A 24,786-nucleotide genomic window follows, 5' to 3' on the forward strand; every position below is an offset into this window, starting at 1 on the left:
TTATGCCAAAGAAACTTAATGACCTGGACCTTTGTGGGAGCATGTGCAACAAAAGCAAACTTTGGTAAGAATATTATAAAAAAGAAAAAAAATTGAAGGAAAGCCACAATTAGTCGAACGAAGAGAAAACAGAGAGACACTACTAAGAGTTGGGAGGGTTTCCCAAGGGAGAAAGGAACCATGAAACTGTGTATAGGTTTTACAGGGCAATGGCAGAAACTGAATATGGGCTAGGTAAACTCTGTTGGGATTAGTTAATTCTCTGGCTATGTGCAGAGTTGATGTGTGTCCTCTTGGATCAGTGAGGAAGATGAATACACACTTCTGACTCAGTTTGGGGTGTTGAGTCCAAACAATGTGCATCTCTGACTCTGGCTTACTGTTGAACTTGACTGTCTGCCTTTAGTCACACAGCCATCATTACGCTCTCCACCCTCGCAGCTGTCCTGGTTGCATTAGCTATACTAAGTTCTCTTGGTTCACATATTTTCATGACTGCCTTGTGGCTTCACCATGACAGACTTCCCTCTGTCACAGTCACAAAGATATAGCTGTCATTCTTGATCATGTGATACCATAATACTTACCCTTAAGGTGGAAGCTTTTGGTTAGGAGTCATATTCACAATTTAGTCTGTCTCAATTAGCAGCAAGAATATGATAGAGGACAGCAGTGTCTTACAAATGCTGCCTGGAGGCAGCCACTGGCCCAGACCTTGTTCTTCCTCCTGTTTATTTAACCCAGTATCACATACATAGTTTCAGGCCCTCATTATACCCAAGCCCTTTATTCTCTTTCTTATTGTTCAGACTTTACAGTCTTTTACTGTGAGCCATTGTCCTTTGATAGTTGCACAGAGATACCTCCTGCCTCAGGAGAATTTTCTCCAAATTGACTCTTGGATGCTTACCCCATCCTCAAATCTATCAGTGTGTCCATTTCTCCTGCTAACCTCTAGTCTGTGAAGTGAGGATTCTTCTTTCATTATCATCTTCCTGGCACCTGACATGTTTCTATAACTGTGTTACATAAATGAGTTATGGTCTTAGTGGTTCTATGATCACTGCCCCTATCCCTGTAGCTGTGCATGCAAACTTACCATCTGTGCAGTTCTGCATACACAAGTGTGCATATGTGAATGGAGACAAGAGATCACTTGGGTTGATACTTCAGATGAACTGTACACACTGGGGGTTTTGGGGGAGGGGTGGTTTTTGTTTTCTTGGGTTTTCTGGTTTTGTTTTCATTTTGGTTTGGGTTTGGGTTTTGAGACAGGTTTGTCCATGTAGCCCGACTGTCCTGGAACTCTCTGTAGATCAGGCTGGCTTCAAGCTCACAGATCTACCTGCCTCTGCCTCCTGAGAAATATGGAAAGTGCTACCACTGCCCAACTTCGCACTTTATTTTTCTTTAAACAAAGTCTCTTGGAGGTTTGGGTCTTGTCAAATAGACTAGTCTAGGTAGACAGCAAGCCCCAGGAATCCTCCTGTCTTCATGTCTCGTGTACAAGGATTCTAAATACATGCCACTTGGCTGGTATTATTTCTGTTTGGTTCTCGTTTGGTTTGCTGGTTTTACTTTTTTCACATGGGTTTGTGAGATCAGACTTAAGATTTGGCACTTATAAGCTAAGCCCTTTATTCAGGGATCCATCTCCCCAAAGTTGCTTTCAAATGGGAAAAGGGAGATGCATTCAATTGATTTCCCTGTCTTACACAATGCTGACCCAACCCCAACATGATGAGAAAAAAAGGAAAGTAGTTTCTGTTGCTCACTTGTGGCTTCCTTTTGTGTGATTGCCATCTCTGCAAAATGGTATTGTTGTACTCCAGCATAAGACTTAACATTAAACTCTTGGGTACCCAGCTATTAGGAAAACAGTTCAAGCAGAGTAGAGAGATTGTGTAGTTGTCAAGGTTGTCAGCGGTTTAGAACCCACTATTATTAGGGGGAGTGGGATTCTACAGTGTGTGTAGCCTTTGTTTCTTTCATGTGGGGCTTAAACCTCCCTCCCCACTGCAAACCAAACTGTCACTATTAAGGCAGCCCTAAAGTCTTGTATCTAAAATTATTAATTTCATTAAAATGGATAGAGTAAACAAGGCATACATTTTAAATAGCTTAATAAAGTCTAAAATCATTAAAGTACCCTAATGTATTATAATAACATTCATTTATTCAAATACACAACTAAAGATAGATACCTCTTGGGGCTCAGACAGTGATGCATAATAGTCTTCGGAATGCTCCCAGGAATAAACGCTACCTTACTGTTCTCCAGCCGCAAGTGTCAAGCCACATAATCAACGAACAGGTTGCTATAGCAGCGTATACACAGAACCTCCCTTCCACACTGGTTTGTTGAAGCTCTCCCCATTTCCATTTTCACTGTTGGTTTCTTTGCCTGCCCTGGGGGATCTCCCAAAAAGCCAGGATGAGACTGATAATGGGCACACGACTGATACTGAGTTTGGCATGTCTTGAAATCACAATGCCATCACTCACCTTGCTTTAAAAATAATTTCCTGTGTGTTCAATATTTAATGTTTGGCTGCAGTCTGAGGGGAAGTGAATCCATTTTACGGGACAGACTCTATCATTGAACAATGGCTTTTCCTGCCATAATCTAGTGCCCGCTAGATTTGAGGGACATGCACTTAAAGAGTACACGTTGTTATTTAAAACCATTCTTACATCCACAGTTGGCCTCAGGATTAGCTTCTCCCATTTCAAAGATAAATACATGAAAGTTTACCAAGATGTAATAACCTAATGCAAGCAACCAAGCATGCAAAAGTCACTGTGTGCCCACATTTTAAGAGGCCAGCACTAGTCCTATTCTACGATGTGCTTAGAATACAACAGATAACAGAGGCATTGAGAAATGTTTTCATTAGGCAACACCACACTCACAGGCAAGACAGGCATGAATCCGAAAGAGGTACTCACAAACATGTGGGTAGATGTGCAACCAAAGCTGTGTTAGGAGATGCCACCCAACACTACAACTCTACCAGACTTGAACCATGGAGACCACTTTATAATTAAAGAAGCCATATTTTTTGGCAGAGGCTGACTTTCTGCTATTCTTGACCATGTTGTGCATGAGAGTTTTTCACCCCTTCAATTTTATAGTGGGCTGAGAGATAAAACTACAAACAAAAACTGCTGCCCATGGGGGTATGTGCTAAGGCACAGCTCCAGGAGGGAAAAAGACCAGGTTTGTGGCTTCTCATCCCAGGCTATGTGCAGCCTGAGAGCCTGACTCCAGGGGAGGACAATAGCAGCTGCATAAAAAGCTTCACTCAAGGCAGAACTAAGCCCCAGAACCAGTAATGAGCCTCCAACCCAGAATGATATAAAGCTCCCGGAATGGAAGCTTGCCATTTTGTTGACTCTCTACCCCATTAGACTCACCCCCTGGATTCATCCCAGCTTTTGTGACTTGACTACAGCATGTCAGTTAGCTATTTAGCTCCAATAGCTTTGTTCCATGGCCCAACTCAACTTTCCTGAAGCACTCATGCTTTCTGAGCTCTCTCCCAAACACTTCTGTTTGAAGACATCAACGCTAACTTCTAGGGGTGGACTCCAGCAGTTTGAGGAGATCCACATTTGAATATCAGTAGTTCTGTCAATTATTGTATGGTAGAAGATGAATTAGGTTAGTTTTTCTAAACTTCTGTCTCCTCATCTCTAAACTAGGACTAATAACACCTATCTCCCAGGGTTGCTGAGAACATTCATTCATGTCAACTTGCCACTCTTAACACCACATGTGCACTGTGCACGTACAAATACTGAAGAATTTCAGTTTTAAATGTATTGGGAACAATTGCCACCTTCCACATTTGTGTGAAGCTTTCCTGTATACAATGAGACTAGAAACACAGTCATGACTGGGCCCATAGCATTCATTGTTGATTCTGACCTGGAAAGAAAGATCGGGCAATAATCCCAAACATGAAGCAAGGCAGGCCTGAGACTGAGCGAGACACGATGCTGTTGCCCTACTTATTTTTGCAATCATAGCAATTGATGCTAACACTATGGTTGGATTTTTTTTTCTCTGGTGACTTTGCTACTGGGTTTCTTGTCACCTTACATAGCTAGAGTCCAAAAGAGATAATGATTGCAATTTGTGATCATTTGATACCTAAGCATGCCTGGTTCCCCTTATTACCTCTGGCATGAGAAAATACAGGACTCTGTTTTAATACAGTACTTCCTGTTGGGGCTGTGCTCACAGGAACCTGCAGCAGATGCTGGCAAATCAAGCAGCCTACAACCCTCAGATTTATGAGGCATTGGCCAAAGACAGAGTGAGAGTCAGAGTAATGGCTGTCAGTATGGACCAAACTACAGCCAATGCCATGGATGGAGGACAGCAGAATATGCAGTAATTGAAGGATCTTGCACCCAAGTTCCCCTGATGAAAGTAGGCAAGGACACATGGCCAAGTACTTCCTCATAAGCACCATATACTACAGTTACTCTTCTAAAGAACGGGTAACCTGGTGCATGAGTTTTAACTCCTAATTTAGGAGATTCTCTCCCATTGTAGGGAAAGTCTGTAAGAAATAAATAAGACAATATAAGAATGATTCTATTATCTATCTACCATCTATCTTCTATCTATCCATCTAATTACTTTATTTCTAACTCTATTTCTATAGGACCTCATGTAGCCCAGGTTATCCTTCATTATCCTATATAGCTAAGAATCACCTTGAAGCATCAGGAGGATCACTCTGACTCTACCACCTAATTTGAAATATATGCTATCACACCCATCTTATGCAATGTTGGGGATAAAATCCAGGTTTGAATGCTGGAGCAGTATTGCACCAACGTTGCAATACTCATCCAAGAAAGAGTCTCTTAATAAAAAATAAAATTACAGAAAAACATCTTAGAAACAAAAAAATAGTCATCAATTAAAATACTCCTGATGACTCCTGATACATGCTATAGCTTTTAGGTGGGACTCATGTTTACACCATTTGGTGATTAGGGCGGGTTTCATCTGTGGTTTGGGCTATTTCTTTTCTTCAGCTTCATCCTTTGGAAGGGCAGAGTTTGTGTTAATCTATCTTTGATCACGTGAGATGGAAATCACCTTCACAATAATTTAGTAAATATTTTCAGAATTGCATTGAATATTTGATAAAATTCCCAGGGCAAGATCTCTGTGATGAAAATCACAAAGGCACACTCTCTGGACATACAACTGGTGTCCACACTCAGGTGGACCTCAGTGATCACACTCAAAGACAGTGTTGCATAGCACGTAAAGAGAAGAGCATGTCTTAAGTGTCATGTAAGGGATAAGCAGTTCTCAAACTTTCTACTGTAGAAGGAAGTTAGCAATAGACTTCATTAATTTCAGGAAAGTAGCCTCCTCTGGAGACAATCGTGAAGGAAGACATTTCTCTTGTTCATTGTCCTCATCATCTTTCTGGCTGTTGGGTTAGCACTCTGACATGCGGCTGTGATAATAGAGCAGATGCTGCTGCCAGAGTGCTACAGCAGGGGCTGCAGTGAGTGTGGGCAACAGCATGCATGACTCAGCAACATCTGTAGCTTGGTCTCAATGAAGGGCAGGAAACTGAAAGCCAACTCATCCAGAGAGACAGCAGTGACAAAGCAATGGAGCCAGAAAGCTTAATGTACTTCCCTGAAAACATCTCAGAGTTCAACCAGTGGAAGATTCTAGTTCATTTCTTCTCAGTTCTGTAGCAACGAGACACTTCTAGTTTGTGGCACATCAGAGGTTCAGGGGTCCAGGGAATTGCAGAGCCCTCAGAAAATGTGTCTGTAAAGGACATGGACACAATGGCTTAAACTCCAGTACCAAAGCAGACAAGGAAATGGACCTGTGATCTGTACATGTGGTATAAATAATCAATTTAAAATAAAGTTATTAAGGGGATGCACGCAGATGTTGCCCAGTTAGCAGAGTGCTCATTAAGCCCTGGGTTTACTCTCAGGCATCAAATTATATTCATGCATTCATTAATTGGTTAAAGGTTATTAATGTGAGGCATGGAAGTGTACAATAAGTCACTAGAAATTTAGCATATATTTTCATAATTTTAAAATACTTTCAGCCAACATTCTCATTTAGAATTGGGAATCATTATTTCTGCTCAAGTTTAAATTTTGTTCAATTCAACTAAAAGTTTTGTTAATATGATTAAAGTTTGCATTTTGAATAAGTCAAATTCAACTACTAAGGATAGTAAAGTAATTCCAAGAGTATCATATCTCACCACTTTACATTATACATAGAATAGTTTGTCTTGATTCAGTGTAAGACAAAGTTAATAAGTCAGTACCAACTCCAGAGAGGCCACTTACCACATGAATTTACCTACGCTGTGGTCACTGTTTCTCATTCACATAAATCTGAAATTACTCAAGCAGAAGATAGAATCTAGTTTTATCTTCATTGATACAGAATTTATATTTAAAGAAAATATTTCTTCAAGTTGGCTTCATCTCATGATTATTCTAACTCATTGTCCTATAGAAATACTCCATGTACTTGTGACACCACTGTGAATTATTTACAATTTTAACATCAAAGCAAGTATGTCTCTGTAGTCTGACATGTTTTAGGAAATTCAAATAATTCAACCTGTTAGACAAACAAACAAACACAAACTCCTGTATCCAAACTGATAGTACCAGGCAACAGTGGGTTACACAGAGAAGACGGTCATTTACGAAATAATAGAAAACATAGACCAGATGGCATAAGGAGAAAACCATCTGAATGACAGGAAAAGTGGGAGGTCAGAGGCAAGAGTAGATCCAGGAAGAGGCAGAAACAGGAAGTGATGTGACCTGTTATTACAACATGGAGTCATGCAAGCTCAGATTGTACAAAGGTCTCAGGTGCTGAGTCTGGAAGGAGTGTGAGGACATCAGTAGTATCAAGCAGATACTGTTGACATTTTTACATGTAGAGGTTTGAAGGAATTATAAAGTCCTAATAAGGGGCAAATGTGTTTTAAGATTCTGAATGCTGTCTGCATTGCTATACTTCCATCTCTAGGTTAAAGGAAGTCATGCCCCAGCCTTGGTTGTCTATGGCAACAGCTATATGGTATTGACTTTTGACTTGAATCCTTGTAACATATAGTTTCAGAGGAGTTACCCACAAAGTACTTCGGGCTCCTATCAGCTAGCCAGCTTACCCAGAATCCATCAGTCAAGTTTTGGTGGGCTCTCTTAAGTCTACATACTTTTCCCTCTTTTTTGGCTTTCCAGGATAAGAAACCTTTGCTCTACTGGTTTACTTTGTACACTAGAAAGAGTACATATGAAGATCACATGGTCTAATTTATCATGTAGCAGGGCAACCAATCAGAGCAAAGGACAGCTATAAAGCTTGTCTTCTGCATCAAGTCCACCAAGGTAGGAGAAGTGTTACAGAACAGAGCTAACACCATGTTGCTAAGATCCATGCGTGTGTGGTGACGTAGCTTCCAGGTTGTCCTGGCAACTCTACCTAAGCTGAATTTGAAACTGATGTCCCATATACATGCTTATTATAGTATATTCTATCTTCTAGACTCTTCAATGGCCAACAAGGAATTATCATTCAGAATTTTAGCACAAGATCCATCCTCACAGTGACCAACGTGACACAGGAGCACTTCGGCAACTATACTTGTGTGGCTGCCAACAAGTTGGGCACAACCAACGCGAGCCTGCCCCTCAACCGTAAGTAAAAAAAGCATACTCCAGAGGCCTCCAAACTCCTCTGCATGAGCAGAAGTGAAGCCCAAGCATCGAGTATGCTCAGCTTAAAGTTCATCCTACTGTAGAAACAGAAAAGTTTGTTCCAAAATTATCTAGATGTTTGAGAATTCTATAAAACCAGTAAACCTCTACATGTAAAAATGTCATAGAGTTTAAAAGGGGTAGGGGTTAGAGAAATAGATGAAATGCATCTTCTGACTGAAGATAGTTAAATGAGGTTTTATCCATACTGGTTTATTCTTTAATAAGGTGTTCTCTTGAAGCACAGAGGAACCACAACTTTAGCTTACTCTTGGTTCTTCATCTTCAGACACTCAGAAGTCACCAGAAATTCACATGCTGTATGTAAAATGAGAAACAAGCGCTGTAAAACATAAAACAAGCACTGGAAAAGTATTTTATTTATATATGTCGCATATTTATTCAAAACTGTATCTTGAAATACAATGTAGGGATTAATCGAGATAAAAGCTGTATTGTCTATACACCTCAATGCAACTTAATGGGTTGTCTCTTGGGTTTAAGGCCCAAACGAGAAAACCAAGCAGTCAGGAAGAGAGGGAGGTGAATTCCCTGCTGACAGAATGTGGGACTCATTTGTAAAGCAACATGTTCCTATCTAACAAAAGACATGTGAGGTTGTTGTTTAAAGACAGTGTATTTATGTATATGGGCAGGAATTTGAGAGTGTCCATGCCCAAGCAGAACGCTTTTGCACTTGTTCAGTTGAGGTCAGAGATTTTAAAGGAAAAGTGGTGTGCACATCAATGGTGTTCTTTGCTCCAGGTCATAGGCTTCTGTTCCAAAGATTGAAAAGGCAGATATGAGCACCTCTGGGCATGCTCCATTTTCTCCAAAAAGTTTTAGCAGATAAAAGGAAGGGATACTTTGAAGACATATTAGTGTATCTGCCCTCAAGGTGTCTGCCTGCCTTCAGAGCTCACTCTAATGCATCTCAGGCACTGGAAGTGATTGAGCAGCAGCCCTGGGGACCAGCAGGAGACGGAAAATCCTACATTAATGCTTTTTCTCAGCAACTACAATTAATACCTTGTGGAAGCTGAGTGACTTACAGATTGTTACACCCATAAAACACCACTCATTTTAAAACTGAGTGTTTCTCAGAATATTCAGGAAGAGTGAAGACTCTCTGCTTCCTCAGTTTCACAAAGTTATCTGAATGAGTCTCCTCTCAAAGTTTGTATTCTTGCTGTAACGTGGCACACGTTTTTATGTTACCCTGTGATAACAACTTACTCCAGGAAAGTGCAGACATTGCGTAGATCATCCTAGGCAGAGGCATTTCTGTGTTGTAGGAACAAAAATGGGAGGTAGGTGCTCCATCTCACTTAGAACGCACTTCGTTGTGTTTTACAATTTATGAGTTTTAAATTGGAGTGGTTAAAAAACTTCTAATATCAAATCAAATGCAAAGTTTGTGTCAACTCTTTCATTGTTTTAACTCCATATTTTCTAATATTTCATAGCACAAATTTTGAAATGAAAAGGGTCATGGCTATGCACTGGCCTTCTGTAAAATTCTTGCTGAGTATTTTTTCTCATGAGGATGTTTTCTATGGTGATTAGTCACAAAAGCTGCTGAAGTGATCAGGAGCAGGTTGAATTCTAATTTAATGTAAAATATTCACAGTTCTATGGATATTGTCGATATTTTAGATGGCTTAAATATTCAAAAATCTGAAAGAATAAATTAATTTTAAAAGCAAAGAAAAATTGAGAGTTAATGAATTGTTAACTTGCTAGCAAAACTTCTAAATCACAGTTTATTTTCAAAAAAGAAGTAACAATATCTCTTCCAATTTAGTATCATACATTATGTCTATCTGTCTGTCTGTCTGTCTGTCTGTCTATCTATCTATCTATCTATCTACCATCTATCTATTCATCACCTATCATTTATCTTTCATCCATCTGTCATCTCTCTCTTACTAACTCCTAACTGTTAACACAGTTTTAATGGTTGGCTAGCAAAGACAGACTTTGTCTAGAACTGTGAGCTTGTGAGCTGGCCCAGGAAGTTTAATGTTGTGTCTGTATATACAGAATACTTCTCTGCAATGACTGAAGCTCTTCTGCACTAGTGTAATTTCTATTCTGTGCTATAATTATTGTTTTGTTTTATCTTTTACTTTTCTTTTTTGATACTAGAGGTCAGATTCATCGTTCATGTATACTAGGCAAACAACGTAACCTTGAAACAACATCTCCAACCACTATAGATATTTTTACACATTTTGTATCTTTCTGTTGAGTCCTGTGGAGATTCAAAGCTACATCAGTATCTCATCAATCACTTTAGCTGCCATGTCACCAAGCACAGTGCCTACTATTAAATAGATAATTAGTGAAATTTTAATGAATAAAGAAACTAAGCCATGAGTGAGGAAATGGATGAACTGATGAGTCAATGAAGTGTGAACTGTTTTGTAACTGTGGGCCTCCATTATTAGCCTCAGAGATGCCAGGCAATGCCCCAGTCATTAGAAATGACATTACTATTACTTTATTCTGGGTCAGATTCTATTCTAATTTCTTATGGGAATTTGTCTATTTAATCCTCACACAAGTCAATGATGGGGTTCTCCAATCCCCTCTTTGCAGATAAGAAAACTTGGAGTGTGTTCAGTGGCAAAGGTCATCAGGTTAAGCCAGTGGTGAAGCTGAAGCTTCAGTCCTTGCTGTGGCTCTTGTGCTTAAGCTCTGAGCCACTCCACTTCTCTACCTAAATCTAAGAGCACAAGCCACACACAGAATGAGAGATGATCATGGTCACTTGAAACATAGTTTAAAAATAATTTCTATGTATAACTGTTCACTTCATAGGATTGTCCTTAGCCTTTAGGATGAACCCTGGGACCATTTCAGTCTACTACTAGCTTTCACAATCCCTTTTTCTAGATCACCAGAGAGATATAAGGCAATCTGTATGTTCAGAGAAAGCCATAAATGAAATTATGTTAAAAAAAAAAAGAAGGCAGTGCAGTTGGATATGGACATGTGTGAGGGAAAGGGAGTTGAGGGAAGGGGATGGAGGAGAGAACATGTATGTATGATAGAAGAGGAAGAAAAGGGAGAAAGTGTGTGTGTGTGTGTGTGTGTGTGTGTGTGTGTGTGTGTGTTACATCATAGGAGAAAAACAGATCTTGCTTAAATCTACATTTTAGTACACTTCACCTATGTGTTGCTATATGTAAGTTACATTTGTTTCACTCAAATCCTGAATTAATTCATTTGTAAATTGAGGGCAATAGTGAATTCTCCCAATAGGAATTTAGATGATGCCTTTAATGCACCCGTCCCTTTGTCTGAAGGTATTCACTAAATGTAGTCATTGTTACTATAACATCACATATACCAGCTCTTTGTTCAATGCGTCGGGAGGAACATTGTGGCTATACTGGGGATAAAGGACTTAATCTGATGACTGTCTATCTACTGCTGACCTGAGAACTTCTCTGGTAAACAATCCACTTGTGGAAAAGGTGGAGGAAAACAGGCTTGAGATAATCTCCTAAACCTAACTCATGCCTCATGTCTCTCTTAATACACTGACCAGGATTTGTGGATGTTAATTCCACATTAAATGTACTGCCCACAGCATAAGAGTTCAGGCATCTGGGATCTTTAAAGTACAAAGATGGAAAAAATATGTAGATCCATGTGTCCCTTATGTCTGACTCAGTAGTGGTGCTCATTTGTCAAGTATAGGGTTGATGGTCTGCAATGTTCAAAGCCATAGGCCTCATGTTGGAAGAACCAGGATAAGTAGATCAATAATTTCCCCTCAAGGAGTTCAGACAATGGAGAGAAGAGAATTAGAAGCATAAGTGACTCCAGTGCAAAATAGTCAATGATGCTGCTCTGGGGCAGTGAAGGGGCTCTAGATCAAGTCACATGGGCTTTGAAGGGACCACTCACCAAGAGAAGCTGAAATTAGTATTTGAATTTTAAACAACCAACGTGTAGCTCAAAACATCATCTGAGTCATCATTTTCTCATTCTCTAAGGAAGAATTTTTAAAAATGCACTCAACAATAATCATAAGCGTAGAATAAATGACCAAAATGACAGCATCCCAGAGCCAGGGGCCAGACAGACAGGAGTCTCTGCTCCCAGAGCCAGGGGCCAGACAGACAGGAGTCTCTGCTCCCAGAGCCAGGGGCCAGACAGACAGGAGTCTCTGCTCCCAAAGCCAGGGGCCAGACAGACAGGAGTCTCTGCTCCCAGAGCCAGGGGCCAGACAGACAGGAGTCTCTGCTCCCAGAGCCAGGGGCCAGACAGGAGTCTCTGCTCCCAGAGCCAGGGGCCAGACAGACAGGAGTCTCTGCTCCCAGAGCTAGGGGCATAATTGGGTCAGTCTTGAGTAATGAACAATGATGACTAAAGAGAGAGATATGTAGAACAGCTTATGTGATGACAGGGAAGAATGAACAACCGGACAAGAAGAGGTGCTTGTCCCTTTCTGAGGTTACAATAAAGGGAGAAGTGAAACTGCAAAGGCTGGACAGATTGACAAGTATCAGGACAGGCCTGAACATATGTTTTAACTTTAGGCTTAGAGTCATTGAATGATTTTTAACAAAGAAATTGTATGAGCTGATCTGGATTCTGAAAGACTTTGTTAGACTGTGTGGGTTCTAAACCCCCACACAAACTTTAAATAACATGGGCAAATAAAAATGGTGCAAAACCAGTAGCTGAGGTGAGAACTGAGAGACAAGGAGGAGGTGTAAGGCGGTGGCCAAATCTGCAGAGAATAGGAAGGCGTAGGAAGCAGGACTCAGCTGACGCCTCATGGCTACTGTGAGTGACATTAACCAGAATCAGAACATGTTCAGCACTTTTAGCATCTGGAAAAGACAAGTTCGTTCTCAGGCATTTTTAGTTTCAGACAATGTCCAGTAGGCAGTTGGATATAGAATTTAGGAAGGAGATGACCTGGGAGTTTCAGGACAGGATGTAGATTCAGTGATGAGAACAGGTCATATTTCTCTTACAGATAGGAAAAGTGAAGTACATGAAGGATATATATATATTCTCCAAGCAACATCTCCATGAAGGGCAAACAGCAGGGAAAGCACCACACAGACAAGAATGGTAGCCAGGGGCTGTTGAGTCCTCTGCTACCTCAGACCAGCTGGTGATGAGTCACTGTTGTTAGAAATCTATGGTGGTTGGTGATTTCTCTAGAGCAGTTTCTGTGGAAACCTGTAAGAAGATGTCACATTCTATACAATGAGGTTAAGTAGAGACTGGGTTGAGCTATGGGTAAAAACCCCACTTTCTAGAGGTTAGGCTGTATAAGGGAGCATCAGAGCCTCGTCCTTGATACTTCCAGTGTCCGGTCTCATTTGGCTATTTTTCTGACTAATAGGCTATTGGTGTTTGCCTGTTAGTCACTCCCTGACCTGCTTAGTCTCTTGAGTTTCCTAGCCAGGGATCAGTGCTGTGACCCTGCCCCCATGTACTTGGGCCTCGCTTCTTCCTCCTGTTTGAGTTCTGAAAGGAACATTTTCTCTTAAGGTTTTAGGTTGCCATTGTAAAAGAAACTATAGTTTTAAGCAGAGATTTTAGCAATTTTTGTCAATAAAACTATTTTAAATTGCTGTCAAGGGTTCCCTGTCAAGGGAGAGGAAAAAATATTAGAGAAAAAGGCACACACACATGAGAAAAAGAGGAGAGAAGGAGAGAGAGAGAGAGAGAGAGAGAGAGAGAGAGAGAGAGAGAGAGAGAGAAGAGCTTCAGTCTTGTATAGCTCAGGCATTCCTTAATTTAATTCATAAGGAATAATAGTTAACAGCTATCCATAATAAAATCCTTATTAAGTACAAAATTACATATGTTAGTGTTTCCCCTATGATACACACAACACAAGAATTACTCTGTGTATGTTCCTTAAAGGAATGAAACTCAGTAATCTCACCATGCCATCTATGAGTCCCGTTACTCAAGTGCTCACTGTCATGTGAGAAGGAATTCCATCTCCATCTGCTGTCTTTGAGAGCAGCACATTCCAAAATACATAAACTGACTCCAGTGTAAGAGTTCAACATTTGTAGAGAAGCTGAGGAATGAATTGTCTGGAACAGAGACAAATGTGCTCATAGTGCACACACAGTTTTATGGAAATGAGACTTTCTCCAGAGGACCAGTGTGTGTGCACATGAGTGGAGCAAGTCCAGCCTGAGTAGTAACAAGGAAACCGTTAACATACACAGACTACTTACGGTCATTGCTATGGTATGTGGATACCCAACCTCCCTGTAAATGTGTTCCCAAGTATGTGTGGAGACTTTGCTAAAGAATAATCCTGGCAATGTCGTGGGGTCTTCTTGCCTGTGTGTCTACATCTGTTCAAGGACACATAGTATCCTCTTCAGAAACATGGTACATTAAAACATGGTACTTCAAAGGATTCCACAAAATTTGTGCCTGCCTTGACTTCTCTTCTCTGTTAGAGACCATAATGAATTTCCAATATTAAATGCTTTCACAAACATTACTTCTTTCCTCTCTAGAACACTTTGACATTACTTTATAAGAGCATATATATGGGAAATGTCTTCAGTTGAAATAAACTCAGTTGTACAAAGGTGAAAGGTGACAGGTTGTGACAGCTATGTCTAGACCAGAGCTGCTGGTAGCTGCTTTTTTGTGGCTAGTTTGCCATATTCAGATTATGCTTTACTGGAAAGTAATACTTCAGCTCTCTACTTGCTTAAAATGTCTTCAAATACCAGTGAGCTGCTTTGGGCGCTCATCACTCTATCCTGGTACAGGCGGGTGATCCTATGTGGAAGGCAATGATGATATTCCAAGTTTAAACGTTTTATGTTCTAGAAACCAATCTTTGCCTCTACAACTTAAAGGGGGTAGGATTTCATTATAGCTGAAAGACATGGTTATTAGTTTAGCCTTGGCAACTCCTAAGGACACACAGTGATGTGCGAACCCAAGGGCTTTGTCCTTGCAGCTTTGAGATGTTAATAGGAAGGCTTGCCTATGTGCTCTTACGACAGATGTTGACAAGAATTAGTTTGTAGCTTGGACAAAGACTTTGCTATAGGTAACATGGTCCTACGTAATGACATACTATCTGGATCTATTCAGACAAGATCAGCGCACAGTGAAAGCACATACATGTGTGGGAACTGAGCAAAAAAAAAACCAAGAAGACCTTTCCTCCCCAGCTGATGCCTAGAGCTTGAGTTCACAAGCAGATGGATAAAGAGCCGTTCCAAACCACATGAAAAAGAGCCTCACACGCAGTAAAAGGGTCTGCCAGAGCCTGAAGTGCTCCAGGCCACCATGAAAAACAAGCACAGAACTTAGCCTTTGTATCTGTGGTAGGACTGTATCACTGCAGGCAGGGAGGGTCAGACATGATAGATTCTATTTTGAGAAGCAACAGAATCCCTCTTTTCCCCAAATGAAGCCTTCTGCAAACTCTTGCTGCATCCAATAATACATAACTTAACAGGGGATGATGAATTCTGCAAAATACATCATGGGGGCTAACATCATGATTTACCAATACCACAGGCTGTTTTCACACAAACCTGTATTGTAAAAGCTATCACACACCTAGGCTTAGGTTGTACATGTGTGGTAGAGCATGTTGTTCCTGTGGCTATGATAAACAAAGCATGATGTTAAATCAAGCACAGGAAAAATGGAGAAATAGTACTGCCTTCAAGGTAAGAGTGGATGGAAGCAGCGGAGAAGTCAAAGACAACACAAGAAGACCTACAGAGTCAACTAACACAGCCCCATGAGGGTTCACAAAGACTCAACTACCAACCTAAGAGCATGCAAGGGCTGGACATAGCCCCCCTACACATTTGTAGCCAATGTGTAGCTTAGTCTTCATGTGTTTCCCTATAAATTGTAGTGGGACTTTGACTCTATTGCCTGCCTTTGTCAGGCTTCAGTGTGAGAGTCCTGCTATGACTTGATGGGCGCTGGGGTTGGTGCCCATGAAGACTCCCCTACTCTGACTAGAAGGGGGATATTTGGGGGAAGGAGTTTGTGAGAGTAGGGCTGGGAAGAGAGTGTGGCTGCAATTGGGATGCAAAGTGAATTAATTAATTAATTAATGAAGAAAATGAAGATACAGAGTAATTGTGGTGTGTGTGTGTGTGTGTGTGTGTGTGTGTGATTACTGCCTGGTTAATACTACAGAGTATTTTATCTGAATGTCAGTTTTTTCTTAAGTAGAGGGATAAAAAGCATAGAAGGAGTCTGGAGAGGCTTAGTGGTGAGAAACATTGTCTGTCTGCTCTTAGAGGATTAAGATTAGATTACCAGTACACATGGTAAATCACAATCTCAGTACTCCAGTCCCAGGGTATCCAACACTGGCCTCTGTGAGCACTGCCTACACATGGTACACAGAATACATACAGGCAAAATACAAGTACACATAACATTTTTGAATGGGAGAGCACACACACACACACACACACATCATATACATGCACAAAAATAAAAGATAAAAATGAATAGAACATGCATGATAGCTCACACACTGCCCATCACATGAAATATCCACCTCCTTTTCTATCTTGTTATAAATTATACAAATATGGAAGGAAAAACATAAAAAGACTCTGCATAACTGAATGGCTGTAACTTTGTTTCTCTGGGTAGCCAAGCAAACAAGCTGTTTCTTTGCTTCATTTTTTAATGCATCAATGCATATCATTATGATACCCTCCTTATTAGAAATATTAATTAAATCAGCCATGCACATAAGCATTCACTTGTAATGAGAGGAGGGTGTGGGCAGGTTGATTAGACAGGCTGTAAGAGATTAATTACTCTACAGTTGTCTTTCTCCCGGGTTAAGAGGCAGTTTGACAAGTGCATTTCAATCTGTTCTAAAAAGCACATGCTACCCAGAGATGACCAAGGGTCAGGAGAAGAAGGGAGAAGGAACTTTGACATTTACCACTGCCATTGATGAGCCTTGAGAGGCCACAAGACTATGGAAATAAAAGACCATAAAAAATGAAAACTTATGCACACTACATACCAGACTCCAGAGGTCCGTTATTGAGATCATGGAGATTCTACACTGAATTAAGGTATCATTACGCCTCAGTGGTCCCAGTCTCCTCATCCACACAGTGAGAAGACTAGAAGAATCTACACATCCATCAGTTGTAAGGCTCTAAGGTCCTAAGCACACTCTATGTCTTGGAGAGAGAGTAGAAAGTATTGCTTGTTTTAAAGATGTAGTCCTACTAACATTTTCTCTCCTATCCTTATCAGTGAGCTCAAAATTATTTTTATTGACTGAAGGCATTTTACATTTGGATGTGTGAGATTTTGTGCTGAGTTTCAGGATCCTTGGAGCAGCTTCAGCACTGGCCCCACTACTTCCTCCTCTCCAGAGAGTTCTGCTCCCTGGAAAGTTTTCTTCATATCGAGAGTTTCCTTTCTGCTGACCCAAAGCCTCTGAAAGGACCCTGTGGTCTTCTGTGCTGTCCTACACAACTCTGATCCTGCAATAAGTGAGGCCCAAATGCATCCAGTGAACACGAGGACTGGAGCCGTGAGTCTTCCATGAGCTCATGGTCAGTACATGACCTGACCCTTACTGTGGCCAAATATTTCCAGGTCTTCTTCTGGAGGATTCTGCCATGTTCTTGTTGTTGTTATTTCTGAGAGATCTCTGAGTTCCCCATCTACTATGTGCCACATTGCCTACAACTCTGACCATATCTGAGGCGTGATCAAATGACTATGGCAGCAGGCAACAGACAAGCACCTAGCCCACCAGGGCCTCTGTGCTTTCATTTCTTTCTCTGAGAAATGGAATTGTGACCCCTCATTAAGAGATCCCGGCACATAAGTAAACAAAAGCATTGTGTGGCTATAACCAAACTCCCACTTTGCTTAGAATAACACATAATTATTAGACATTCCTCAAAAAGACAGAGGGAAGTGAGATTGGATTAAGGTTTTTATTTTCTTTAGACCATTGTAATTTCCAGATAAAGAAAAGAAGGGAGAACTATGTCAGGGATGGTACCTCCACAGGACGTACTTTCTACAAAGCACTGAGAACTCACTTGTAATACCTACAGGGATAGGGTGATAGCTGAAGCCCCCTGCTCCTCAGAGAATCTATCCAGCCTAGGTGGAGTTTCCTTATCCAAAAGTGTGCAACTCGGATTTCTCTACAGACACACAGATTAGCTATCTATCCACATGTACTTCAGTGAGATATGATACATCAAACAAGAAATGTTATTTTATCTTTGCTATGGCCATCATTTATATAGCTTGCATTTTTTTTTCCAATTTTGTTCAACAGTTTTAAGACAAAGAAGCAACCAAGTTCCAGGCTCAGAGACATGGATTTATATCACGTCATACTCTTCCTTCCTTTGATTTTGTTAAAGACTTAATCCAATTAGCACACATGTGGAACTGCCTAATTAGTGAGGCAGATGAGCTCTCTGCCAGAGCCAGGCAGGTCGCTGTCAGACACTTCGAAGGAATTACAGTTTTCTGAAACTTTTTAAAGAAAAAACTAACAGCCTATTTCTCAGAAACTGGCAGGAATGTGGTCTGTGCTTCAGGAATCAGCAGTAACAACTCCAGTGACATTTGTGTTTTCTCTAAGACTCGAGATCCTGTAGAAGTGTTGCAGTGTGTGGATGGATGTGTGTTGTGCAATGTACAAAAGCTACTGCCACGGGTTGAAGAGATGCTCAGCTGTTGTCAGGAGTGTTGCTGGTTATACAGAGGACTTTGATTCCCAGCATCAGCGTGGTACAGCTCACAGCAACCTGCAGCTCCAGCTCCATAGGGTCCACTGCCCTCTTTTGGCCTCCACAGGCACCTCCAGACATGTGAGCAGACCACACACACATATAAACAACAAACAAACAAACAACAACAGCAAAAAAAAAAAGCAGACTAATGCTAATCTGTGCTCACATTCAGTGATGCTGTATGAGTCAACATAAATTTTGCTTGCCCCAATTTTTAGGAGACATGAACAACAGTTTACATACTTCACTTACCTGAAAAAGAAAACGAATTGAATAGGGGTTATTTCACTCCAATCAGCAGGACATCCGATAGTCCTCCTCTCTGACACTTAGGCAGAACCACCTGCCAGCTACACCTGAAGAAACAGGATCGCTTTGCCCAAATCAACGTGCACAGTGTGTGTTACCCTAAGGAGACTTCCCCAAAACTTTCTCTTCTTTTCACTCTGTTCCTTCTGATACCTTTAGTAAAACCTCCATCTCTTTTGTTTCTGTTTGTTTGTTTGTTCATTTTGGTACTTCTTGGATCTTTCCCGGTGTTTGGCTTTTTCTCATTTTCCCTCAATTGCAAGACTCAATCAACTCCACAGAAGACAGCTGCCTCTGTAACCAGCAGTATAGATTTGGGGCAGAACCAAACAGCCTCAGAATAGGCAAGCTCAAAATTGCTTTTGAAAGCTTCATCATTGAAAATGTAATTAAACTTGACTTACCCCAAATTGATTTAAGTTACAGCCCAAGGGCCAACCTTTGACCAGGGAGTTTCACACCTGCATTGATCCCCATGTGCAATTGAATTACCCAGGCAACCCATGCATTTTCACAGGGTAAGCCCTGGAGTGCAAATGGCCAATTTGAGAAGTGACTAGGTTTTATTTCAAATGTGTTAGAAGGCTTTCTCATAAGTTCATAGCAGGGAAATCAGGCTTACTTTCAGAAATATTCTCTTAGTCACAGAATTGATTGCCCAAAGGTTATTTTGTTTGCCATATTTTTTAAAGTTAGTCTTTATTGAATAAAACTTACCTTTACCTAAGAATCTTTTCTGACTTTAAGATGACTTCTAGTCCTTCTAAGTGTGCACCAAAATCTAGGAGGAAGAAGATTTGTGGGAAAATAAGACAGTGTGGCTATTACCCAAGTAGAGGTGCTATAGCACATTGTAGACTGAAGGTTAAGAAGCAGAATTCAATTGGTTTTCCTATGATAGAAGCAAGATAATCTCACATGAGTCTCTAGAGAATTGTATTCCATGGCAACACTCCACTTACTTCCTTCCCAAAGTGTTCGATAAGATGGTCCCGATGAACATTCACTTACACTTTTTGAAAGAACAAGCTTGTATTCTGCATTTCAATGTCTCAGGGCTGTTTCCTCTGTTTTGTGTGTAGTTGCATGTGACTACCCTCCTCATACTAATTACATTTTCATGTAAATCATCTTTACATAGTCATTGCGTGTACTTGAAATTGGGAAATAGACTCAGTGGTGGTATATCTTGCCAAAATTCCCCCATACTTTATTTCAGCCTTCTGAAATAATATTTTATATATCCAGTGATCTGTTTGAAGATATTTCATCAAAAATAATATATCAGCATTCAAAGCTGTAATAAGATACACAATTCTCTCTATTGAAAATGCCCCATAGCCAATGATTTCCCCGAAAACACTGGCCCATGAATACACATCTACGAACAGCTGAGGGTCTCAGTATCACCACAGGGTAACATGTGAAACTCTAATCCTACCATAAGAGAGACCCTAACATAAATGTGGGCTGGCAATTTTGTACAAAATAGCGAAGCAGAATGAGTAAGTATATGTTCCTTGCTGACTGAAGGGATGGTTTTATAACAATTCTCCTAGGCCTGATTTGTACTTCCCAAGATGATAGCTACAGAGTCAATACAGTTCTTAACATTACATTTATTTATTTATTTATTTATTTATTTATTTATTTATTTTGTGTGCGTAAGGATGTGAAGGGTACGCATAGCATACCATGAACGAGTTCAGAGGATAACCTGCAGGATAACCTGCAGCAGTGATACTCTTTCCTTACCCCATTCAAATCTAAGGCCCTCAGACTTGGTAACATCTTTATCCAAAGGACCATCTTGCTACCATTCTCCCTTAAATTGTATAGGAAGTAGATTGTGTGTGCAGGTGACTCAATATCCATACACTGTGAGATCCCCCTGGAACTATATTACAGATAACACAAGTGCTCGGAACAAAAGTAGAATGTTCTGCAAGAGCAATGTGTACTCTTACTCCCTGAGCCGTATCTCAAGCCACAGTATCCCGCCCTTAATATAAACACTTTTTTAAAAACCCTCATTGGAAGCAATTACTACTTTCTCTAGAACAAATAAATGTACCTGCTCTGCCTGGTCCCCGGCCGTTAGGTCAATGCTGCAGAGTACAGAACTGGGAGGCATGTGTTCTATCACAGCATTCCATATTCAAGTATAAGTCTCTGCATAACACTGTCTACTTCAGTGACTGTCAGGGAAATCATAGGCATGTTGAGATGCATCAGTGGGGTTGACATGCAAATATGAGGACCCAAACTCAGAGACCTCCTAGTTGTGTAAAAAGCCATGTCCCTATAACCCCAACCCTGCAGGGGTACAGAGACAGGAGGATTTTTTCCAACTTGTTGGGTTTCAGTGCTGGTCCAGGTTCAGTGAAAGACCATGACTCATTGGAGTAAAGCAGAACCATAGGACATCCTACAATGGTCTCCACACACGCACCTGTAGGTATACATAATACACACACACACACACACACACACACACACACACACACACACAAGTTTCCACTATACAAACTGTATTATTCTGGCAAGTTGTATACACTTTCATATTTTTGACTTCCCATCTATAAAATGGACTTCATTAAAGACCATGTGGAATTGGAAAAATACCATAATATCTATAGAAAATGGCTGTCATATAGTAGGGATTTATTCACAAGTAGCCTTTCCCCTCCTCTCACTACTTCAGACCCTCACCTGTCAGGATTCACTGCTCCTGTGGCTCTATTCTGAGCTTGTGATGTTTTAATTGCGATTGTGATGATGTGATTTAGCATATCCAATCCCCATGGCAACTCTGATGCTGTAAATTGGGGCTGCTACCACATGTAGTCCAGTTGCTACTGTATTCATGAAGAATTTTCCTTCCTAGTGATTGACACTGTCTCTGACCTTCACCCCACACCAGGCTTCAAGCAGCTTCTACCTACTGTTTTCTTTTGCAAACTTGAGCTTTCAACATCTTGAGCTGACAAATATCATGTACGCTTATAGGATACCATGAAATATTTTGATACATGTACAATGTTTCAGTTGGATTAAGCCTATTTGTCACCCCAGTCACACATTGTCACCATAAAGGAAAGAAGGAGCTGCTTTGCCCTAATGTCCTGTAATAGGCATTGTCACCGTGGTCTTACTGTAACTTAGACCCCCTGATGGAATTCTGTGCCACCCTCCTGCAGGTCCCTACTCCCAACTACGTTTCATGATGACCTGCATGCATGTGGGCACAGATCAGAGATCCTGCCTCTTACACGGTGAGGTAGTACTCTGTGGTGTGTATGAAACACATATATCAGTTACTGGACATTTTTACACTCTCTCTCTCTCTCTCTCTCTCTCTCTCTCTCTCTCTCTCGCTGTAAGGGATAAGATAAAGCAGCTATCAGTAAGTGTGCCTCTTGTCCACTTAGAATGTACACTTAGGGATAGTATGACTGTTACACCTCTCTCTCTCTCTCTCTCTCTCTCTCTCTCTCTCTCTCTCTCTCTCTCTCTGTCTCTCTGTCTCCAGTCCCTCCCTCCCTCTTTCATTCCCTCCCTCCCTCTCTCTTCTCCCCTCCCATGTTTCTATGTATGAAATCTATGGCCCAACACATTTCCAAAGAAACTGCTACAAAGTTACTGCTAGTCTTTTCATAGTAATCCTACTAAGTTATATTTCTACTGTGTGTGAGGGCTTCTCTGCACATCCTTCTCTAGATGCACCACCCTCACTTTGATAATATCTGTTCTTACTGAGGGGGCTTATACACGTTTTGATTTTCATTTTCCTGGTGGTTAGTGATGTTGAATATTTTCCAATGTTCCTGTTGGTCATTTAGATGTCTTTTTTTCCCAAAATAATGTATATCACCATTTCTTTTTCTTTCTGCTTACCAAGTTTTGGTAGTTCTTTATACACTGTGAGTTTTGACCTCTTGTTAGAAATGTAGTTGGCAAACATGTTCTCCTACTCTCTACTCTGTGAGTTTTCTCTTCAATCTGTTGTTTCTTTTCCAGTTCCTTATATAGTCTAACTACTAACCTTTTGTTACAAATGTATCCAGTTCTTTACATATTCTAGCTACTAACCTTTTGCTACAGACGTAGGTTGCAAACATTCATTTGTGGGTTGTTTCTGCACTCTGTTTGTTGTTTCCTTTGCTTACCTACAGTCTTAGTTTCACAAAGCCCCATCTCTCTATTTTTCCTCTCTTTCCTGTGCTTTCAGGGTCCTGTCCAGAAATAGCCTTCCACATTCCAGTATCATTGTGAGTTTCTGCTATATGACTAAATAACAGAAACCCCATGAGGCTAGAGCACAGCAGGGTTTTCACCAAATGTACACTAGCCACAGCCCCAGGAGGGAGGACAGCAGTGAATGACCTTAGGAGGCAATGATACTTTTAACAACATCATAAAAATGTTCACATCCCAAACATCTATTCATACACTATCAAGAGCTTTCAAACTGTGAGTGGCCATAGAGCAAAATATAATTGCTAGAATATTCTAATACTTTAGTTCCTAAGATATCTCCTGCTGTGACACTCCCAGGCAATGTATTCTTGTCTGCAGTTCTCTCCCACCCCAGCAATTCTCCTCAGGTATGCTTCACAGTGGCTTCCCAGTGGTCTAGAGGCGTGTGTCCCTGCGTTGTTTATTACGTAAAGTAGCCCAGTCATTTCGCTTTTTTTGTGAAATTAATTATATTACTCTTATGCTGATCAAAGAGTGATTTAATTAATGCTACATTACTTAATGAGCTATGTAAACTTTCACTAATGTATACTTCTTCACCTTTTTGTAGTCTACTATTAATCTACTCACTAATTTGACTTTAAATGTTAAAGGCAGTCTTTCTTGCTTTCGGGCTATATAGGATGTTGTGAGAAGCCCTCCAAAGACACTTTAGCACCAACGTCTTCATGTTTGAGTGACGTAATAAAATTAAATACTTTTGACTCTGAGTAAATCAAGGGAGAACTTCAATATGTAGATTTATAACACCTTATCTTATGATTAAAGAATACTCTGATTCATAATGACAAGAATATAGCTGATTAATAATGTTATTTATGTCTCTCAGAAAATAGCCCATGAAGATAATTTATCATTTGACTACAGTTTATTGTAGCTAAGAAACTTTCTGGCAAAGAGTATACTGCCACCAGACGGAGACCAAGAGAGGCTTTTAAGCTATCTAAAAGCTGTTTGCTGTGTTGTTTCTTTTGCTTTGCTTTGTTAGTAACAGCTGCCTGTATGGACACTCAGAGGTTGGAAACGTGGGAAACTGCGCTGGGTGGGGTGGTACATATTCAAACTTGTCATCTCAGCTCAATTAGTTGATGAGGCAACACAGAGGGAATTACGGTATAGCCTGGACTCAGATAACCATGGCTTCTAGAGTTCAAAAAGTGCACATTCAAATGGGACACAAAGAGCTCCAAGGAAGCACTGAGTCAGCATCACAGCCCTCGCAACTTAACAACAGCTGAATTCAATATAAGATAAGCTTCGTTTCCGGTCTATGTTGCTGTTATCAGTATTGTTTATACATGAGAATACAATAGAGCAACAAGCTTAGATCTTATCAGCCCGAAAGTGGACGGGTTACTGCACAGAAGAAAATAGCATCACATCACATACATGGGTGCGCATGTATGATTGTAAGAGTGCACTGAAGAATTAAAGGCCCCCAAATTGATGGCAGTTCTTTATGCCTAGCACTGCACATGCTGGTTATACCTCTTCTCACAGCACAGGTGCCCCCAACATGCTAATGAATGACACTCCACAAGCGCCAGGTTAAATACTAAGTCCTAGCACAGTTATCTGCTCTGAGAAGGTTGTACCTGTTCCGCGGGCTTCTTCATAGGTGATCCTGTACAGTTTTAAAATT

The 24,786-nt window shown here is 40.6% G+C and overlaps 1 protein-coding gene across 3 annotated transcripts in view; it reads left to right on the forward strand.

Annotated features, from left to right (window-relative positions):
* Positions 1-24,786, forward strand: part of Negr1 (neuronal growth regulator 1) — a 732,375-nt gene that overhangs the window by 570,188 nt on the left and 137,401 nt on the right. For 2 of the 3 annotated variants that reach the window (XM_063282428.1, NM_021682.2), the window contains exon 6: positions 7,580-7,731. In XM_063282428.1, the coding sequence (XP_063138498.1) occupies positions 7,580-7,731 (152 nt within the window). Of the gene's footprint in view, positions 1-7,579; positions 7,732-17,186; positions 17,365-24,786 lie in introns of those variants that run through there. The other variant, XM_039103007.2, reaches the window with a different exon arrangement.

Source organism: Rattus norvegicus, chromosome 2 (assembly GCF_036323735.1).
Source record: "Rattus norvegicus strain BN/NHsdMcwi chromosome 2, GRCr8, whole genome shotgun sequence".
NCBI classification, from domain to species: domain Eukaryota; kingdom Metazoa; phylum Chordata; class Mammalia; order Rodentia; family Muridae; genus Rattus; species Rattus norvegicus.